The sequence below is a fragment of the Monodon monoceros genome, unplaced genomic scaffold, assembly GCF_005190385.1.
Source record: "Monodon monoceros isolate NGI ecotype Baffin Bay Population unplaced genomic scaffold, NGI_Narwhal_1 Super_Scaffold_6, whole genome shotgun sequence".
NCBI classification, from domain to species: Eukaryota; Metazoa; Chordata; class Mammalia; order Artiodactyla; family Monodontidae; genus Monodon; species Monodon monoceros.
In genome coordinates this window covers 97,988,131-98,004,001 of record NW_021703783.1, presented here as the reverse complement: position 1 = coordinate 98,004,001, position 15,871 = coordinate 97,988,131, and the positions used below count along the sequence as shown (strand labels likewise).

At 62.4% G+C, this 15,871-nt stretch overlaps 1 protein-coding gene across 1 annotated transcript in view; it reads right to left on the bottom strand.

Annotated features, from left to right (window-relative positions):
* Positions 1-1,728: 1,728 nt before the first annotated feature.
* Positions 1,729-15,871, bottom strand: part of TBC1D22A (TBC1 domain family member 22A) — a 316,922-nt gene continuing 302,779 nt past the window's right edge. Inside the window, exon 13 of the mRNA XM_029205055.1 lies at positions 1,729-3,655. Within this exon, the coding sequence (XP_029060888.1) occupies positions 3,527-3,655 (129 nt within the window). The 3' untranslated portion in view covers positions 1,729-3,526. The remainder of the gene's footprint in view (positions 3,656-15,871) is intronic.

Sequence of the window (15,871 nt, the reverse complement as noted above, 5' to 3'; positions counted from 1 at the left end):
CTGGGTATATAGTTCTTTTAGCCTCAGTTTGTCACTGGAACGGGCTCAAGGGTTAGATGCTTCGTGCATGGTCACACGGTCACAGAGTGGCTGCGAGCACTCCCTCGGCCATCCTTGTGAAGATCCTCTCCATGCCAGGGATTGGGCTGGGGTGAGGCTACAGGACTGGTGAGACAAGGCCTTGCAGCTGAGAGGGGCAGACCCCATGGGGCTAGGGTAGCACTGGAGGGAAGGGGACGAGAGGGGACGAGAGGGGAGAGGGCCAGCTGGGTCGGGCAGGACCGGGGAGGCTCAGGGAGGGCCCAGCTGCCCGACACTCTGAGCAGATTCCACCGAACACCAGCCCTGAGAGCTGACCCATGGGGCTGCAGGCCCAGCGGACACCTCCAGCTCAGGGTGGACGGGCCCGCAGTCTCAGGCTCGCTGCGGCTTAGTCGGGACCCGCCTTCCTGCAGAGACGCCTCCACGTGGCCAGGGGAACCAGGCTGCTCAAACACAGGGGCCATTCTCCCATTTCAGATTCGCAGTTGACGGCAGCACGAAAGCCCTGCCCGCCCCCCACCCGCCGTGAGTCCCTCCAAAAGCACAAATCGCTCAAACCTCTCCGGCCTCCACGCCCAGAGCCCCACCCTCCCTGGCACCAGAACTCCCCAGGGCCCGGCCTCCAGCTCTTCCGTCTCAGCCGTGGGGCCCACAGGCAGGGCCCCTCCTAGTGCCAGGCAGGGCGAGACGCAGAGGGGCTCGTCTCGGACCCCTGGGCTTTGGGCCACCCCTGGGGGCTCGCGGACCCCAAAGCGGGCCTGAGGAGCAAACCGCTGGGCCACAAACACCAACAAACAGTGACAGCAAATGACAGCCGTCACCAGCTGCTGAGCTGAGACCTGGAGCCTGGCATCTCCCGCCTCCTGACTGTGGCGACGGGGGTGGGCAGCGTGTCTCCACTCTGTGGCCTCGAGCCGGCACCGGGGGTCTGCGAGGGTCCGCCCAGCTTGACGCAGGCTCGTGCGGGGAGGAGAGGTAAACAGACCACCCCCCACCGCCCGGGGGGCTCCAGCCCACCCATGGGGACGGAACCTCATCCCAAGACGGCAGAGAGCGAAGCGCTGCCCTGCGGGGCCCCCAGCGTGGGGGGTCGGGGGGGGGAAGGGCAGACGCGGGTGCCCAGAGGACAGAGCACCACGAAAGCAGCCCTGAGAAACCGGGAGGATGGGGGCTGGCTGAGGAGGGGCCTGGACACCCCGGGCTGGGGGTCAGGTTAGATGGGCGTGTCCTGGGTCCTAGGAGTGGGGAGGAGTGGGCCCCAGACCCGGGTGCCTGCCCCAAGTAGACGCTTGACAGACCGTGGCCAGATGGGGAGGCCCCTCCTGTCCCGGGCCGGCCTGGATCCTGACCCCCAGCCGGTGCAGCCTGGGCTTGGGGTTCAGCTCGAGTCTGAGTCTGGCGCGCCTGCACCTTCAGGTCCCCACGAGGCCCTGATGGGCTTCAGCAAGACTGCGGGTGCCGCACCCAACGCCAGGCCTGGCACGCTGCAGACGGCCTGTATGGAAAGGCCCAGAACTCGGACCGTCCAGAGGCTGCTGTAGGGCTGGGCCAGTGCCCCTGGCTCTCAGCTCTCCCCCGGTCTCAGACCAGACAGCCAACAGTGACCCAGCACCCGGCCAGGGCACCCTGTTCCTTCAGGAGAGCCCCTGAATCAAAGGCCAAGGCTGGATTTTCATTGCATCTTTATTCCGTGTTTCGCACATTGTATTCCAGACAGAACAGCCTCTGATCACTTCAGACGGATTGGCTCAGGTTCCAAGGACCCCGTCAACACCCCTTGCGTTCAGTTCCAGGTTTACATACACATGGAAACACGCACAGGGCCTCACCGAACTTCGTAGATGCTTCCTATGTGAAACGTCAACTGCCTCCAGGGGACAACTTTCGTGTCCCCAGCATCTGGGCTGCACAGACTACCCGAGCCGCGGCGGGCAGTGCCCGCGGTCTAAGCAGGACGGGCCTTCGTGGAACTGGACGCCCGGCAGGAAAGCAGCAGCGGGCCACGGGGGCCTTGCGCCGGGAGGAACCCCTGATGCCAGGGTGGGGGGCAGGGACCGGCCAGTAGGGGTGATCTCCGTCTGCTCTAAGGCAAGCAGGTCCCTCCGCTGATCTGGGGGCTTCTGACATTTGCCCAGTATTTTGTGCTGATTTCCACGCACATGTAACGAGCCAAAAATAAGGAACGCACAGCATCACACACGTGCAACTGTGTACTTTGATCCTCGGCTGCACAGCCTCTGGGCAGCGACCTGGCACCTGAGCTGTGCCAAGATGGGTGGTGGCGGGGCTGCCCCGGGAGGGCTGGCAGGTGGTGGGAAGAGATGCCTGCGCGTGGATGAAAGTCTGGGGCAGAGGTCAGGAGCCTGTCCTGGGCTCAGGGCTCAGAGGCTGTGGCTGTGGCCTAGAGCTCCACGGGGGTGTCCACGTCACCACGGGCGACAGGCCCGTGACAGGTGCTCTCTGGCCGGGGCGGGCAATGTGGGGGAAGCAGGACGGGCCCCGGCAGAGCCCAGGTCAGGGCGGGTCTGGCACCTTCTGCAGCTGGGCTCACGGCCCCAGCGACCAACACCCAGCAGCAGCGATCAAGTCCACAACACACCCGGAGACGCAGCAAGCAGAGGGGCGCGGGCCACTTGGCCCCCGCGGTGTGGGTGCAGGTGCAGCAGCGGAGCCCTTCACGGCTCCGATCACAGAGCTGGAGCGTCTGGACCCACCTGTCCAGGTGGCCCAGGCGAGCGAGGCTGTGGCTGGCGGCTGAGCGTCCGCCCGACGCCCCGCACCACCCAGCGGAAGGGCTCCTGCCCGCGCAGCCTCCTCGACAGACCAGCCAGGGCGGTTCTCTGTTTCCAGAGGTCATGGATGGAAAGTAAGGCAATTTCTAGAGGCCGCACTCTGCTCCCAGCTGCTGCAGCCGGAGGCTCCCCAGGCTCGCCGTCTGCCTTCCAGCCACGTTTAAGCCGAGGGAGCAAGTACGCGGCAAAGCTAAAGTGACGAAGTTACAGAAATCCGCCTGCTGTCAGAGGCCTGGGAGAGCAGAGATTTCATAGGTTAGTGCAACGTTTCACTTGTGACTTTGTCTACGTTTTATTCTCTTTCACTCAACAGAATAGAATTTTTACATTTCCAAGTAGGTAAGGAGATGGCTGCCACCTCCCTCTGCCCCTGGCACCCGGACAGCAGGCCACTCGGAGAGGGTCTGCCTCTCAGGCCGCCCCGGCTGGGGGCTCCACGAGGTGGGCGTTTGGCAAGGATGCTCCAGGGTCGGGAGAGGGGGACGCCCGGCCCCTCTCTGGCCCCGCGTGGCCGGGACCCTCCCTGGCTCTCTTTGGTATCTCAGAAAACAGAGGCCGCCTGGCCCTCGCCAGGCCCTGGACCACGTCCCGGCCAGCCGCTCCAGCAAGGCCTCTCCTTGGCCGTGGCCTTCAGCCGGCCGGCAGTGGGGTGTGCTGCCCGGGGCGGGGAGGCCACGGCGGTGGGCCCGGGCTCATTTCTTGTAGTGATTGGGGGCGTCCGCGAAGACAAACTTGAGGCGGTAGGCCTCGGCCAGCAGCAGACTGACGTCTTCGTCGCCCCAGTGGGCTGTGGGCAGGTTCTGGAGGAAGAGCAGCAGCTCCTGGGGGGAGAGAGACAGCCTGGGTCAGACGGGGCAGCCAGCTGTGTCGGGCAGGGGCCCCGCGGGAGGAGCCCTGAGGAAATGCACAGGGTCACGGCGGGGTGAGCCTGGGGGGCCGCCGAGCCCCTGAGAATCGTGTCCCCTCCCAGCTTGAGCCCGAGGGCCCCACGCCCTGCAGCCAGGAGGAGGCCCCCCGGGAGGCTCCCAGGCCTGCTGGGACGTGGAGGGCAGCGCCAGCACCGCGACACAGCCGGGCTGCACGCACGCCCCCGGCCTCCCGGCACTCTGGGGCCCAGGGCCATCTGGGCGGGGATGCCCAGCCGCGGGGGGCGCTCGGGGCTCAGACCCAGAAGCCAGGCCTGGGCTCAGGTGCTGGCTGTGCTGCCTCCCGGCTGGTGGACCAGCCGCTGACCACCTCGGGGCCCCGGGTTCCCCATCGAGACAAGGGTCCCAGCTCCCACTGGGGCCACCAGTGCCTGGCGCTCGGCGATGCGGAGGCCTGTACCCGGCCTGCTGTCCTCACGACGCCCCCCCGCAGCGCACGGCCCTCTCCCCACTCCCCAGTGGAGAGCCACGCGTCAGGACTCTCTGCCAGTGCGGCTTCCCTGTTGCTGCTTTCCCTTCCTCGGTCTCATTTCCTTTTGCATTTTGGACACTTTCTGGGGGCCTTTAAATTGAATTCATGGAGCAAACTTCACTGGCAGAACGTCCCTGGGGACGTATCGACATCAGTCTGCTGTCTTTCACCATTAGATGCAGCTTACACGGACGCCAGTCCAATTCTGAGCAGGTCGTAAATAAATACCTTTGATTTTATTTTTAATCCACTTCGCTTCATATTATCATGACCTCGCTACCTGCAAGGTGAGAAGCAATACCCTCCCATTGCGGTAACTCAGCAACTCTACTGCGTACTCAATTTCAGAATCTAATTTAGTCCCCCAGGTTCAGTGGACGGAGAGAGAATAGAAATGCCTGGTGGGCCGCAGCCTGCAATGTTAAAGAAGGAAAAACCTGTCCGGGTGACCTTTACGAGAGGCAGGGGACACAGCCGAACATGCCCTTAAATGCAGATTTTTTTTAAAAAAGGCCTGTCTTATTTACGAGCTAGGCAGCGACACCTTCGACCTGGGAGCCACGGCACATCTATTAGCCACATCATTCAGGAAAAGGGCCATCGGTCACGATGCTGTCACTGGGTCACACCCCAGGGGACCCGCCATCCCCTGCGATGGTGGCAGGGAGGGCCCGGTCCAGCAGCCCGCGAGGGCAATTCCGTTTTTAATCTTAACTTCTCTGTAAACAGTGCTGTGACCACGTCTGCAGAATAAAAGTTAAAGGAAGGTTTGCTCACAACACTGAGGTTGTGAGGAATCAAAGACAAGTCGCATCCCCGTGGTTCTTTTCTTCCCGTGTCCACGAGATGCCACCACGGCAACAAAGCCACGGCCCGGGGCATCCCACCCCCTCCATCGGCCTGTGTCACCGTGCCCTCCCATGCTGGCATGTGCTGTCCGCGGTGGCCGGGAGGGACCGTAGCGATGGTGCCGTCCCCGCTGCGCAGCCTGGAGGCCTGCTGTTCTCAGCCCCCAGCAAGGTCACGGTCACCCCGGAGTCTGGAGGCCCGCAGCACCCGGCCCTGCAGAGGGCAGCGGCCCCGAATCTCAGGTTGCCTGGGGTCTCGGTATGATGAGCGATCTGACTGTCCTCTGGACACTCTGGATGTCACCTCGCGAGCATGTGGATCGTGGCTGGTGGTCCCTTTTACCAGGCAGTCCCCTGCGGAGGCCCCGCCAACACCACCCCGGCCACAGGTAGCCCTGCAGGCGTTGTGGTGCGGCTGACGGCAGTGGGGGGAGCGGGGCGGCAGGGTGAAGGGCGGGGCCCTGAGCTGGGCTATTGCCGGGGACATCTTTTCCACAGAGTCCTTCCCGCTCTGACTTTCGCCTCTGGGTAGGTTCCAAGAGGTGAGCCTTCCAACGTTAAAGAGTGAATAATGTTTCCGGCTTTGGGGACTTCTTGCCAAAAGAGTTTCATTTTTCCAGAGAGAGGAATCACGTTACCATCTGCAAAGTATGACTATCTCTATCTCTTTCGTCCCTCCCAGGAAGGATGAAATGGTGACACAGCGGCGTCCAGGAAGGTGGGCAGGGGTCCCCTCTCAGGACCCCACGTTCTCTGTCTGGTTGGCCCCTGTGAGGCTCCTGTGAGCCCAGCAGTAAGGCCACACTCAGCCAGACACAGAGGAGGCAGGTCCAAGCCCAGCACACCCCCATCACGACCCCACAGAACCCTGGAAGCACATCCTTGGTGTCATCACCGACGTCATGGGGTGATCTGTCTCCTCTGTGACATCAACAGGTCCACGTGCCCCCACGTCCCCGACATGAAGCACACAGCACACGGTGCCGACCTGTGAACAGTCACTAGGGCACAGTCGGCTAAAGGTACGCACACTTGTAAAGGATGCTGAACGCGGGGCTCGAATCCAGCCCTGCACCACTCAGCCGCGCCGGTCTCCTGGCTCTCTGTGCCTCGGTTTCCTCATCTGTAAATGGGGACGGTAGCGCGCCTCCCTCTCTGGTTGTTAATTTGCGCCAGGATATAAAAAGCACAGGGTCAGTGCCACCTGCGGCCGCTATCACTCAGCTAGTCTTCAGTCACTGTTCGCGGCGGTGGCTGATCGTCACGGCAGCAGTAGTGGCATCGGTGCCCATAAATTCCTATCTGTGGGAAACGCCAGGGACTTTGGCAAACAAGCTTAAGACGAAATGGAATCCTCCCTGGACAGCAGCTCAGAGGAGGCAGCGCCGGCATCTTGAGGAAGGAAAGACACCACACGTGTCAACCTACGGGCCGTGGCTAGGACCCCGACTGGGGAGCCGCATGGGACCCTTTTGAGGGGACTTGAAGGACTGCCTGTGGACCGGATCGTCCAATTCTGGCGTCTGGTACAAAAGGCACTGCGTGTCATCAAAACGGCCCCAAACAGTCGATTAAGGAAGAGCAGCTCTGGGTGCAAGGCAGACAGGTCCCCTCACCCCACCTGCCTCTGCGTCAGGGCACACGCGCCGTCACATGGCCAGCTCTGCCCTCGGGGGCCAGACAAAGGATTAGGCGGCAAACAACGCTCCGCTCCGCGCAGGGGTCCGGCCAGGCGAGACCGGCTGGCGGCTCTCGACGCGGCCCCCGTCTGTCCCCCCCGCTACGGGGGTCTCGGTGGAGATGTGGGTAGATCACACTCCAGACCTCAGATACTTGGTCTGAACAAAAGTTTGCGAAATGTTCCTTAACTGTAATATCGATCACAGGTTGAAGGTGACGTTACAGATGTACTGGGTTAAATAAAATATGAATCTCACTGGTTTTCCCCTTTCTGCGAGGCTCCCAGAAGCTCTCGCTCGTGGCGGGCGCTCCTCTCCAGCGGACAGTGCTGCTTTGATTACACCCAGCACAGCCCCCTGCTCCGGGGCAGCAGCCACGACGGTGCCGGCCACGCTCCCTTCTGCAAACCCTCAGGCACAGGACTCACCCCAAGGCTCCAGGTCAAGGCCGGCTCCGCGCCCGTGGGAGAGCACACCGAAGCCGGGAGTTTACAGCCTGGCCACGCGCAGAGACGAGTGAATTAATCACGATGGGGCTGAAGGCCCAGATGCGAACTCTGAGTATTTTCTCTCCTTAACTGAGAAGACAAAACAGCAAGCCCCGTGCTGACACGGGCAGGTGACAGGCTAATTGGTCTAATTCACTCCACCATGTTCCGGCAACTTGTGCAGCTTGGCCAGCAAACCTGCCGCTGCGGAGCCCCAACCGGCCGCGGAAGGGTGGCCCTGGGTGCCACGTGGGGACGCCATGGGGACATGCAGGCTGGGGTGGGCAAGGCTGGGGCCTCGGGCATTTCTCCCACATCCTCAGCTTTCCAGGCGAGGAGACGGAGGCGGGGGAGGCAGGAAGCCTGGCCCAGGGCCTGGGTGGCTCGGCGCCTGTGCAGCAGGTGTGTCTGTCCCCGCGAGGCTGGGCAACGTCAGAGCGCAGGTGGCTGGGAACTCTGGAAGCCAAGGCTCCGTCTGCCGGGCGAGGACAGTGACAGGAGTGACCTCCAGGCCGGGAGGGTCCGAGGGGCAGTGACTCAGCCACGCTCAGTGCAGGAGTGGCCCTGTGGTCCATCATCTCCATGTCACCATCATCCCACTGACACCCGGCGGGCCCTGGGGCGTCACCACCTCAGAGGTGCCGGGCAGCTCCTGCCAGGGCTGTGCTGAGGACCTGAGGACCCAGCGCACACAAGCTCAGCAGGACGCCCGGCACACGGGAACTGCCACCATGGTCGTCACCACCCTCGTCGTGGTTGTGGCCGTGGCCCCGGCTACCAGGACCTCAGACGACGAGAGTGGTGGTCACACAGAGCAGCCGCGGCTGGAATCTGCGTGGCACCTGCGCCCAGGCCTGCCCTCTGTGGGCGGATATGCTGGTCTGGGCCCGCGTGGCCAGCCTCCCACCCCCCTGCCCACTCAGGCGAGTCTCCTCCAAAGGTCAAAGGTCACGGTCCAGGCCCAAACCCAGTGCCTGGCAGCCGGTGCAAGGCCAGGTCATTTGTGTTCCTGCCTGGGCAGGGGCTGCTGGGGCTTGAATCCACATTCAACATAAAATACCTGTTCTTGGTCAGTACATGTGTAAAAGAGAAGAAAAAAAGGAGCCGAGATTAAATTACACTGAAGCGGGTTTGCGGCGACTGCCGGCAGCGCAGACAGCAGCCGGTTGCCGGGCAATTCTGATGGTCCGGGGGCTCTGGCCGGGCCTCCCTGGGCACCCCCGGGGGTGGGGGACAGGGCGGGCACGGCACCATGAGTCGGGAAGCTGGCGTGCGTCTGGCACATGGTCCTGGAGTCACGCATGATCATCCAGCCCGCGGCTCTCTCCTTTCTACGCCTCCACCCACTGTCTGCTCCCTCAGCCAGGACCTTCCCGTCGGCGTGAGGAGACGGGACCCTGCCCTGGGCCACACGATGGCGTCTGCAGGAACAGGCCGGGCTCTGTCCCCTGCGTGGCGACGGCTGCTACAGGCAAGGGCATGCTACAGGCAAGGACAAACATGAACCTCGGGGGTCACCACTCAGAGAAGGTCCCAGGGCCGTCCCTCGAGTCAGTGGTCAACCACGAGCTGCCCTGGGCCCAGAGTTCACTTTGCGCCAAGCACCAGGCTACACGCTGACCTTCCAACCAATCCCGGGGCTCCCCCACCCCCGTGTCTACGACCAATCCCAGGGCTCCCCCCCCCCCCCCCCCCCGTGTCTACGACCAATCCCGGGGCTCCCACACGCTCCACCTGGGAAAGAGGAATCTGGGACCCCAGGAATCTTATTGACTGCTCAGTTCACGCCTGGCGCCGGGAGGGCTGCTTCCCCCAGGGCTACCCACCTGAGCCCTGAGCCTGACCTCTGCAAGACCCTGCCTCTCTGAGAGGCCACATGCTCAGAGGCGACTGCCCCCCTCAAATGTGCCCCCCTGCTCTCCCCCCAACGCTTAAAGGGATGCCTCCTTGGGACCCGGCAGCCCTGGGCTGGAGGTCAGACAGCTGAGGCTCAGACCTGGTCCTTCCTCCTAGAGCTGAGAGCTGACCAGAGGATAAGACCTCGGGAAGCCCCCTGGGTGGGCAGAAGGATGTTGGGGGCGAACAGGGCTATGATGCTCCAAAGGCCCTGTCCCGCTCCACTGGCACACCCCCCCTGCACCAGCCCCAGCCCCAGGAGGGCCCCAGAGGCCCTAGTATGAAAATTACCTATGAAAAGTTCACCCTTATTTCCCTTATTTTTAACCTATCACACTCGATGCCCTTTAGCCAGGAGATCAAAGAATACAGAACTCAACCTGACGCTCAGCAGACATGAAGGCGGCCCTGCAAAGGTCAGTCCGCCCGGCTCGCTGCTCCTCCCAGGCAGATGCTCGCTCGGGCGCCCGACTCGCCACGTCCAGTCCTGCGTCCCCACCAGATTCGGACCCCGGCGTCCAGGAAGACAGAGCCCCTGCTGTCTTAGGGGGCGGGGAGGGGGGGAGGCTCGGGTCCTAACACCTTCCGGGAGGGGCTGGGCAGCTGGAGGCCATCAGGGCCGTGCTGGGCGCCCTGGGGCTGCTTCCTGCCTCCCTCCCTCTCCCCTCCCTCCCAGATGGTCCTGTGACAGCTGATTGCTTTGACAATCCAGTTATTAGTTTGAAAATCTTGTCAAGTTCTGGACCAAACCAGGGCTAAAAATAGAAGGACGGTGACAGCCGGCTGGGATGGACGGCCAGCTGCCAGGCTGACCCACTGGCTGGTGACAGCCCTCCAGAAGGTTGGATATGGAAGGTGACACCGCAGAGAGCGATCTTCTGAGGACCCTGGGAGGTGCGCTTTCCTTGCAATTAATTTCATATTTCTTTGCCAAAAAAGGAATTCTAAAGAGAAAACACCTTTGGGTACTGAAAACACAAGCTTGACATGAGTGCCCCAATCGAGCGAGCTCTGCGTTTCATACGCACGGCTGAGAGGCGTTTGATCAGCACACAGAGGATATTTAAAATCCTGGCACGGCAGTTACAGCCGGCTCCATCCCGCGGGGACCTCTCCGCTTCGTGGGCTGGAGGGCCAGGCGGCTGGTCGCAGACGGGGTGCGATGGAGAGATGGAGATGCTGTCCATGGAGGCGCCTCGAGAACGCCCGGTCGGGAAGGACACCCACTTACGGGGGTAAGGCCCCAGGCCCGTGTTTATCTACATGCAGCAGAGACGCCCCTTCCAAGCTTGCAGAGGGAAGGCGCCGTGCAGAAGGCTCGGGAGCCTGGAGGTGGCGCCAGCTGTTACCCCCCCCTCCCCGAGAAATCAGAGAAGGGGGTCATGGGAGGGAGGCGGCCGGGGGTGGGGGGACTGCTGCAGGCTGCCGTCTGAACCCGCCCCCCAGCCCTGGGGGTGCTGCCTGCACAGGCTAGCGGCAGCTCCCACAGTCTCCCACGTCCCCAGGGGCTACCCTGCCGGGCTCTGGGGCAGGGACGGTGTCAGCCCGGCAGTGCCAGCCCATGTGGCTCCCCACATGTGGCCCTCTCCCCATGTCCAGTGTCCCCCCAGTGCCGGTCCTCCCTATTGACCCCCCCTTCCTGAAACCTCCTTGCCCCACCTTGCCTGCAGTTCACTGCCCATCCCCTCGGCCATCCTGCCAGTCTCCTTGGTGAACCCTCCCCCTGCCAGGTGTCTCAGGGCCGGGGGCCACCCTCCCTGGAGCCAGGGTCACCCGCACCCATGTCCCCATCCCCAGCTGTCCCTGAACCCCGTCCTTGCATGTCCTGTGGCTGCCTGCACCCCTCTGCACTTGTATGCCGCTTGCCATCACACGACCATGTAAGGGCTCCCAAACTAAACATGTCCCCTCCCTCCCCCTCCCTCCACAGACGGGGGCACGTAGCCCGCACACACGGTGCCCTCGCCACAGCAGTAAGACCCCTGCTCCCAGGACCGAGCCCTCCCTCCCGGGTCCAGCCCACCCCGGCTCCCTGGGCCCTCCCGCCCTGCCTCGCTGGCACCCCAGCCCAGCCCACCACCACCCTTTGGTGGATGACCGCGGGGCCCCCTGGTTTCCCAGCCCACCCCAAATCCATCACCAGCACGGCCGCAACACCGGCTTCGTCTTGAAAAGGAAAACCGTCCCCCAGCGACCCTGCTCTCCACAAGCCACCGAACAGCTGGCGCTGGTGCTGGCCCTACAGCCCAGACCCGCAGGCTGGGGTCCTTGCGGCTTGGCTCTGGTTCGGCTCCAAGCCCACCCAGGCCGCTCTCCCCTTGAGAGACAACAACATTCAGCTCCTCCTCCAAGGGTGTCCCCTGGCACGTCCCACGACCGTCAGGTCCCGCGTGCACCCCAAGAGCCCATCCCCGGCCACCCAAACTGAGCGCCGAGATGTGCTGCGGGCCGGCCCAGGGCCCCTGGGGGACGGCGGGGGCATCTTCCTTCCCGAGAAAGGCCCTAAAGGAGACACTTATCTCCAGGGTCTGCAGATGGGACTCCCGCACTCCTCAGGGGAAGATAACAGAGCCCCGGGCTCTGGAGCAGGGCGCCCTCCAGCGGCCGGCACGCAGTCACAGCTGGCAGATGGCCGAGGAGACAGGAAAAGGCCACCGGCCGGCAGGACAGGGGACAACAGGGTCCCATGAGGTGGGCTGCCTCAGGGCCAGCCTGATGGGGACGCTCGGGGCCCCGACCACTCTTCAGCCTGCCCCGAAACAGCCAGGGGGCCCAGGAGCCCCGGGGCTGGCCAGTGGAGACACTGCTCTTTCCTTCTGCAAGTGGCTAAGCTCAGAGAGACAGACCGCTGGGAAAGCCACCACATAGTGGCCTTATGGCTCCCACGAGCTCAGGGTCCTCCTCAACCCCAGGGAGGTGGGGGTCTTCCAGGAAGGCCACCGGGGACCACCAACACCTCCAGGCACAACACCTTGGTGAACTCGCCCAGTCCCCAGGAAGGCTCTCAGGCCAGATGACAGCTGAGACATGAGACTTTCGCCCACCGGGGAGAAAGGCTGCCAGCAGGGCCACAGCTGGTCCCATGGAACCAGGATGTTCCACGACAGTGAGCCACACGCGCAGAGGCTGCACCCGGACCTCTGGTAGTATCGACTTGGAGCAGAGCTGGTTTCACAGACTCACCAGCAAAATGATATTTTCATTGTCATACACATTGTAAAACCGATTAAATTTCCCGAGCTGTTCAAGTATGTTCTCACATTGATTTTCCCGCTGCCTGGGAGGCCGGGAGGGAAAATGCGCAGCGTGGCTCAGCCCGCAAGGCCCGCTTTCATGCCAGCGTGTGCTGGGGCCACCCTGTGAGATGTGGGGAGAGTGCCCAGGACCACGGGGGCGTGAGAGCACCGCGCGTGCATACAATCGCCTCTGAGGGTGGCAAGTGGACTCAAAGCCACTCAGGCCCTCCTGGTGGGCTCCTGGGAGGAGCCTGGAGGCACGAAAGGGGCATTTTACATGGATAACAGCCCTTTGCCAGACACGTTTTGCAAATACTTCCCCCCCGACTCTGTGCTCTGTCTTCTCACGCCCTTGACACTGTCCTTCACAGAGCAGAAGATTTCATTTGAGTAAGCCCAGCTTACCAGGATCGCGTCTTTGGTGTTGCAGCTAAAAAGGCATCACCGTGTCCACGGCCACCCAGGTTGTCTCCTAGGTCGACTTCCAGCAGCTTCGTAAGTTCTGCGTCTCAAATGTGGGTCTGTGATCCACGCTGGGTTCATCTAGCGAAGGTGGCAGGTCCGTGTCTGGACTCAGTTTTCTGCACGGGGATGGCCTGCTGTTCCAGCACCACGTGCTAAGAGGCCACCTCTGCTCCGTTGTGTTGCCTTTGCCCCCTCGTCAAAGGCCCGCTGACTACGTTTACGGGGCCTATTTCCGGGCTCTCTGTTACGTTCCAGTGGTCTACGTGTCTCTTCTTTTGCCACACACCCTGCAACCACACCCTCCCTCACCTGGCCTTTGAACACGCTTTGCTGAAAACCCTTTGGGGAGTTTGGGTTTTTGGAGTTGTTTTGAGCACGAGCCACCCGTTTTCGCTGTGTGGCCCTGAAATAAACCTCTCTTCGCTCCAAACGCCGACGTCTTGGTTTGTCTGGCCTCACTGCGCGTCGGGCACACGAACGTGCGTCACGTAACATCTTGATGTCTGTAGCCTCACAGTCCATGTGGATGCTGGGCAGCGTCAGCCTCCATCTTTGCTCTTTGCCAATATTGTCTGGGCCATCTGGGTCTTCTGCCTCCTTCCTATGAGCTTTAGAATCAGTTTGCCAACAATCCGATAACTTGCTGAGACGTTTATAGACTTTTGAAACTTTGAACAAGTGAATTCACAGCGAGCTGGGGCAGGTGAAGGCCTCCCTGCTAGGTGTCCCCCGGCTCCCTGGCTCAGGCCTGTGTGAAGGGCCCAGCCGTCATCTGGCGGCGTCAGCGACGACTCTGGCCCTCGGCAGAGGGACCACACCTCCCCAGCCCGCCCGAGCCGCCCTTCGGCAGGGGGCGTGAGTGGAGGCTCTGGGGCCAGGCCGCCCGTGCCATCCACCAGCGCTGCCCTCGCTAGGGGGTGAGCTGGGTGCCTCACCCGGCCCAGCTGTAAATGGGACGACGACAGCGCTGACCTCGTGGTGCTGCTGGGAGAACGGGGCAAATGCACAGAGCCCACGGCTGGTGTGCGCCTACCATGTCCGCGCCCCTTCCCCCGCAGTTCCCGTACAACCCCCGTCTACACAGCAGGGCTTCAGCTGCACCAAATGCTCCGATCCCCTGACTCCAAGGCCCAGGATCTCAGCCACTGAAGTCGTGTCTGGGCACCTGCACGCGTCCCCCTGCAGTGGCCCGTGCGCTCCAGAGTCTGCAGGAGCTGAGCGTGTAGGGGCCCATGTGCCGGTCAGGCTACGTCCACGGGACCAAGAAGGAGGTCCCGAGGAAGGGCACTGGCTGGTGGGCACGAGGCTCCCCTGCACCTGCGGCTCACCTCCCTGGGGGCCCCTCCCGGCTGCCATCACCTCCTGAGCCCCCCAGCGGTGCCTGGAAGGTGGGGCTGGTGGGCCCTGGGTGAGCAGAAGCTGCCTTACTCCGCCCTTCACCCCCCACTTGCCTTTATGCTGCAGGCGAAAGGGCCTTTTCCCCTCAGGAGAAGGGGAAAGAACCTTCTGGGATAAGTAGACAAACTCTGGGAGAGGAACTCTGGGGTCACAAATGTCCCCTTACAGCTCACTTACAATGCGCAGCTCCACCGAGGGCCTCTGGCAGCCCTGGTGCAAGGCTCTGACCTCGGCTCAGGAAGGTTGCGGGGAGGGGGAGGGATGGGGATTTGGGTGGTTCGGGCTCTTTTTCTACAAAAGAAGCCAAAGGCAGCGACATTTTAGAACACCCTTACCCTGGGTGCTGGCGGAAGGTTTGCGCCTCCCATCCCTCCAAGTACACGATGCCCTGAGACCCTCCGTCCAGGGGCATCTGGCCTGACCAGGAGTGATGGGGCACTCCGACTAAAGGGCTGACTCTGGCGGGAGGCCAGGGCCCCCCGTGGAGCAGGACACACGTGAAAGGAGGAGGACGCGTCGGGGCAGTGAGCCGCGAGGCTCTCCCGTGCCTCCTGGATGCCGAGGCCCCCCATGCCTCCTCCCTGGTCTCTGCCAGGCCCCAGGGACTGAGCCCTGGGCAGGTTCCTCCAGCCAGGGCCCTTCCTGCGCGTGCAGGCCCAGAACGCACAGCAGAGAGCACGCGGGGCCGAGGGGACCCTGCGGACACGGTGGCAGGGAAGGGACCCCAGGCTCCCCAGGCCCGGCTCTGTGATTCAAGCCCCTGCTCCCCAGACACTGCGCGCTGCGTAAACATCCCTCCAGGGGGACACCGTCCACTGAGCTACAGGACAAGTGCCCCGACGGTGAGGTTCAAAATGCAAGCTTCTTCCTGGAAACTGTTCAAAACTAATGAACTAACTGCACGGCAGGGCTTTTACCTCCTGATTCCAGTAAGACCCGGGCTGTAAATCGCCTGGCGTTAGGACACTTTCCTTTTGTTTTCAGGAATCTTAAAGGATCACCGTCAAGTACTCTGGACCTGAGATTTATGGACTTTTAGAGGCAAAAGTGTCTCTTCAGTCTTCATCAATTCAGAAAGGTGATTAAAGAGGAGATTCTCCTCCGCCCCCTACACTCACCTGCCCCGCCAAGGGTCTCAGCGACAGAAGGGACACTGCTGGGCTGAAGCTGGGACTGGGGGTGAGGAAAGAGCTGGCTCCCAGGTCCTGATCCACTGGCATGGCCCCTCCCCGGGAGACAGAGGCAGGATTTCCAGGAGAGGCCCTCCCGGAGGCCAAGGCTTCGGTTCGGGTGTTCTCTTTCCAGAGCCACATTCTGGGGAGGTGTGTGGTTCCTTATGCTGTCTCCACAGCGCGGTCACCCTCAGGGCCTTTATATGATTTTACCATATGACTCAGTTCCTTGAGGGCAAAGGCTCGGACAGACCAGGCCCAGCAGGCCTCTGGAACTTCACCGTACTCGACTGAGAGCAGCAGGGCATGTGTCCAAGTAAATGTTGAGTGGAGGGTAGGTGGGCAGATGGATGGATGGATGGATGGGCGGGTGGATGGATGGATCAATGGGTGGGTGGATGGATGGATGGATGGATGGATGGGTAGATGGGTGGGTAGATGGGTGGGTGGATGGCTG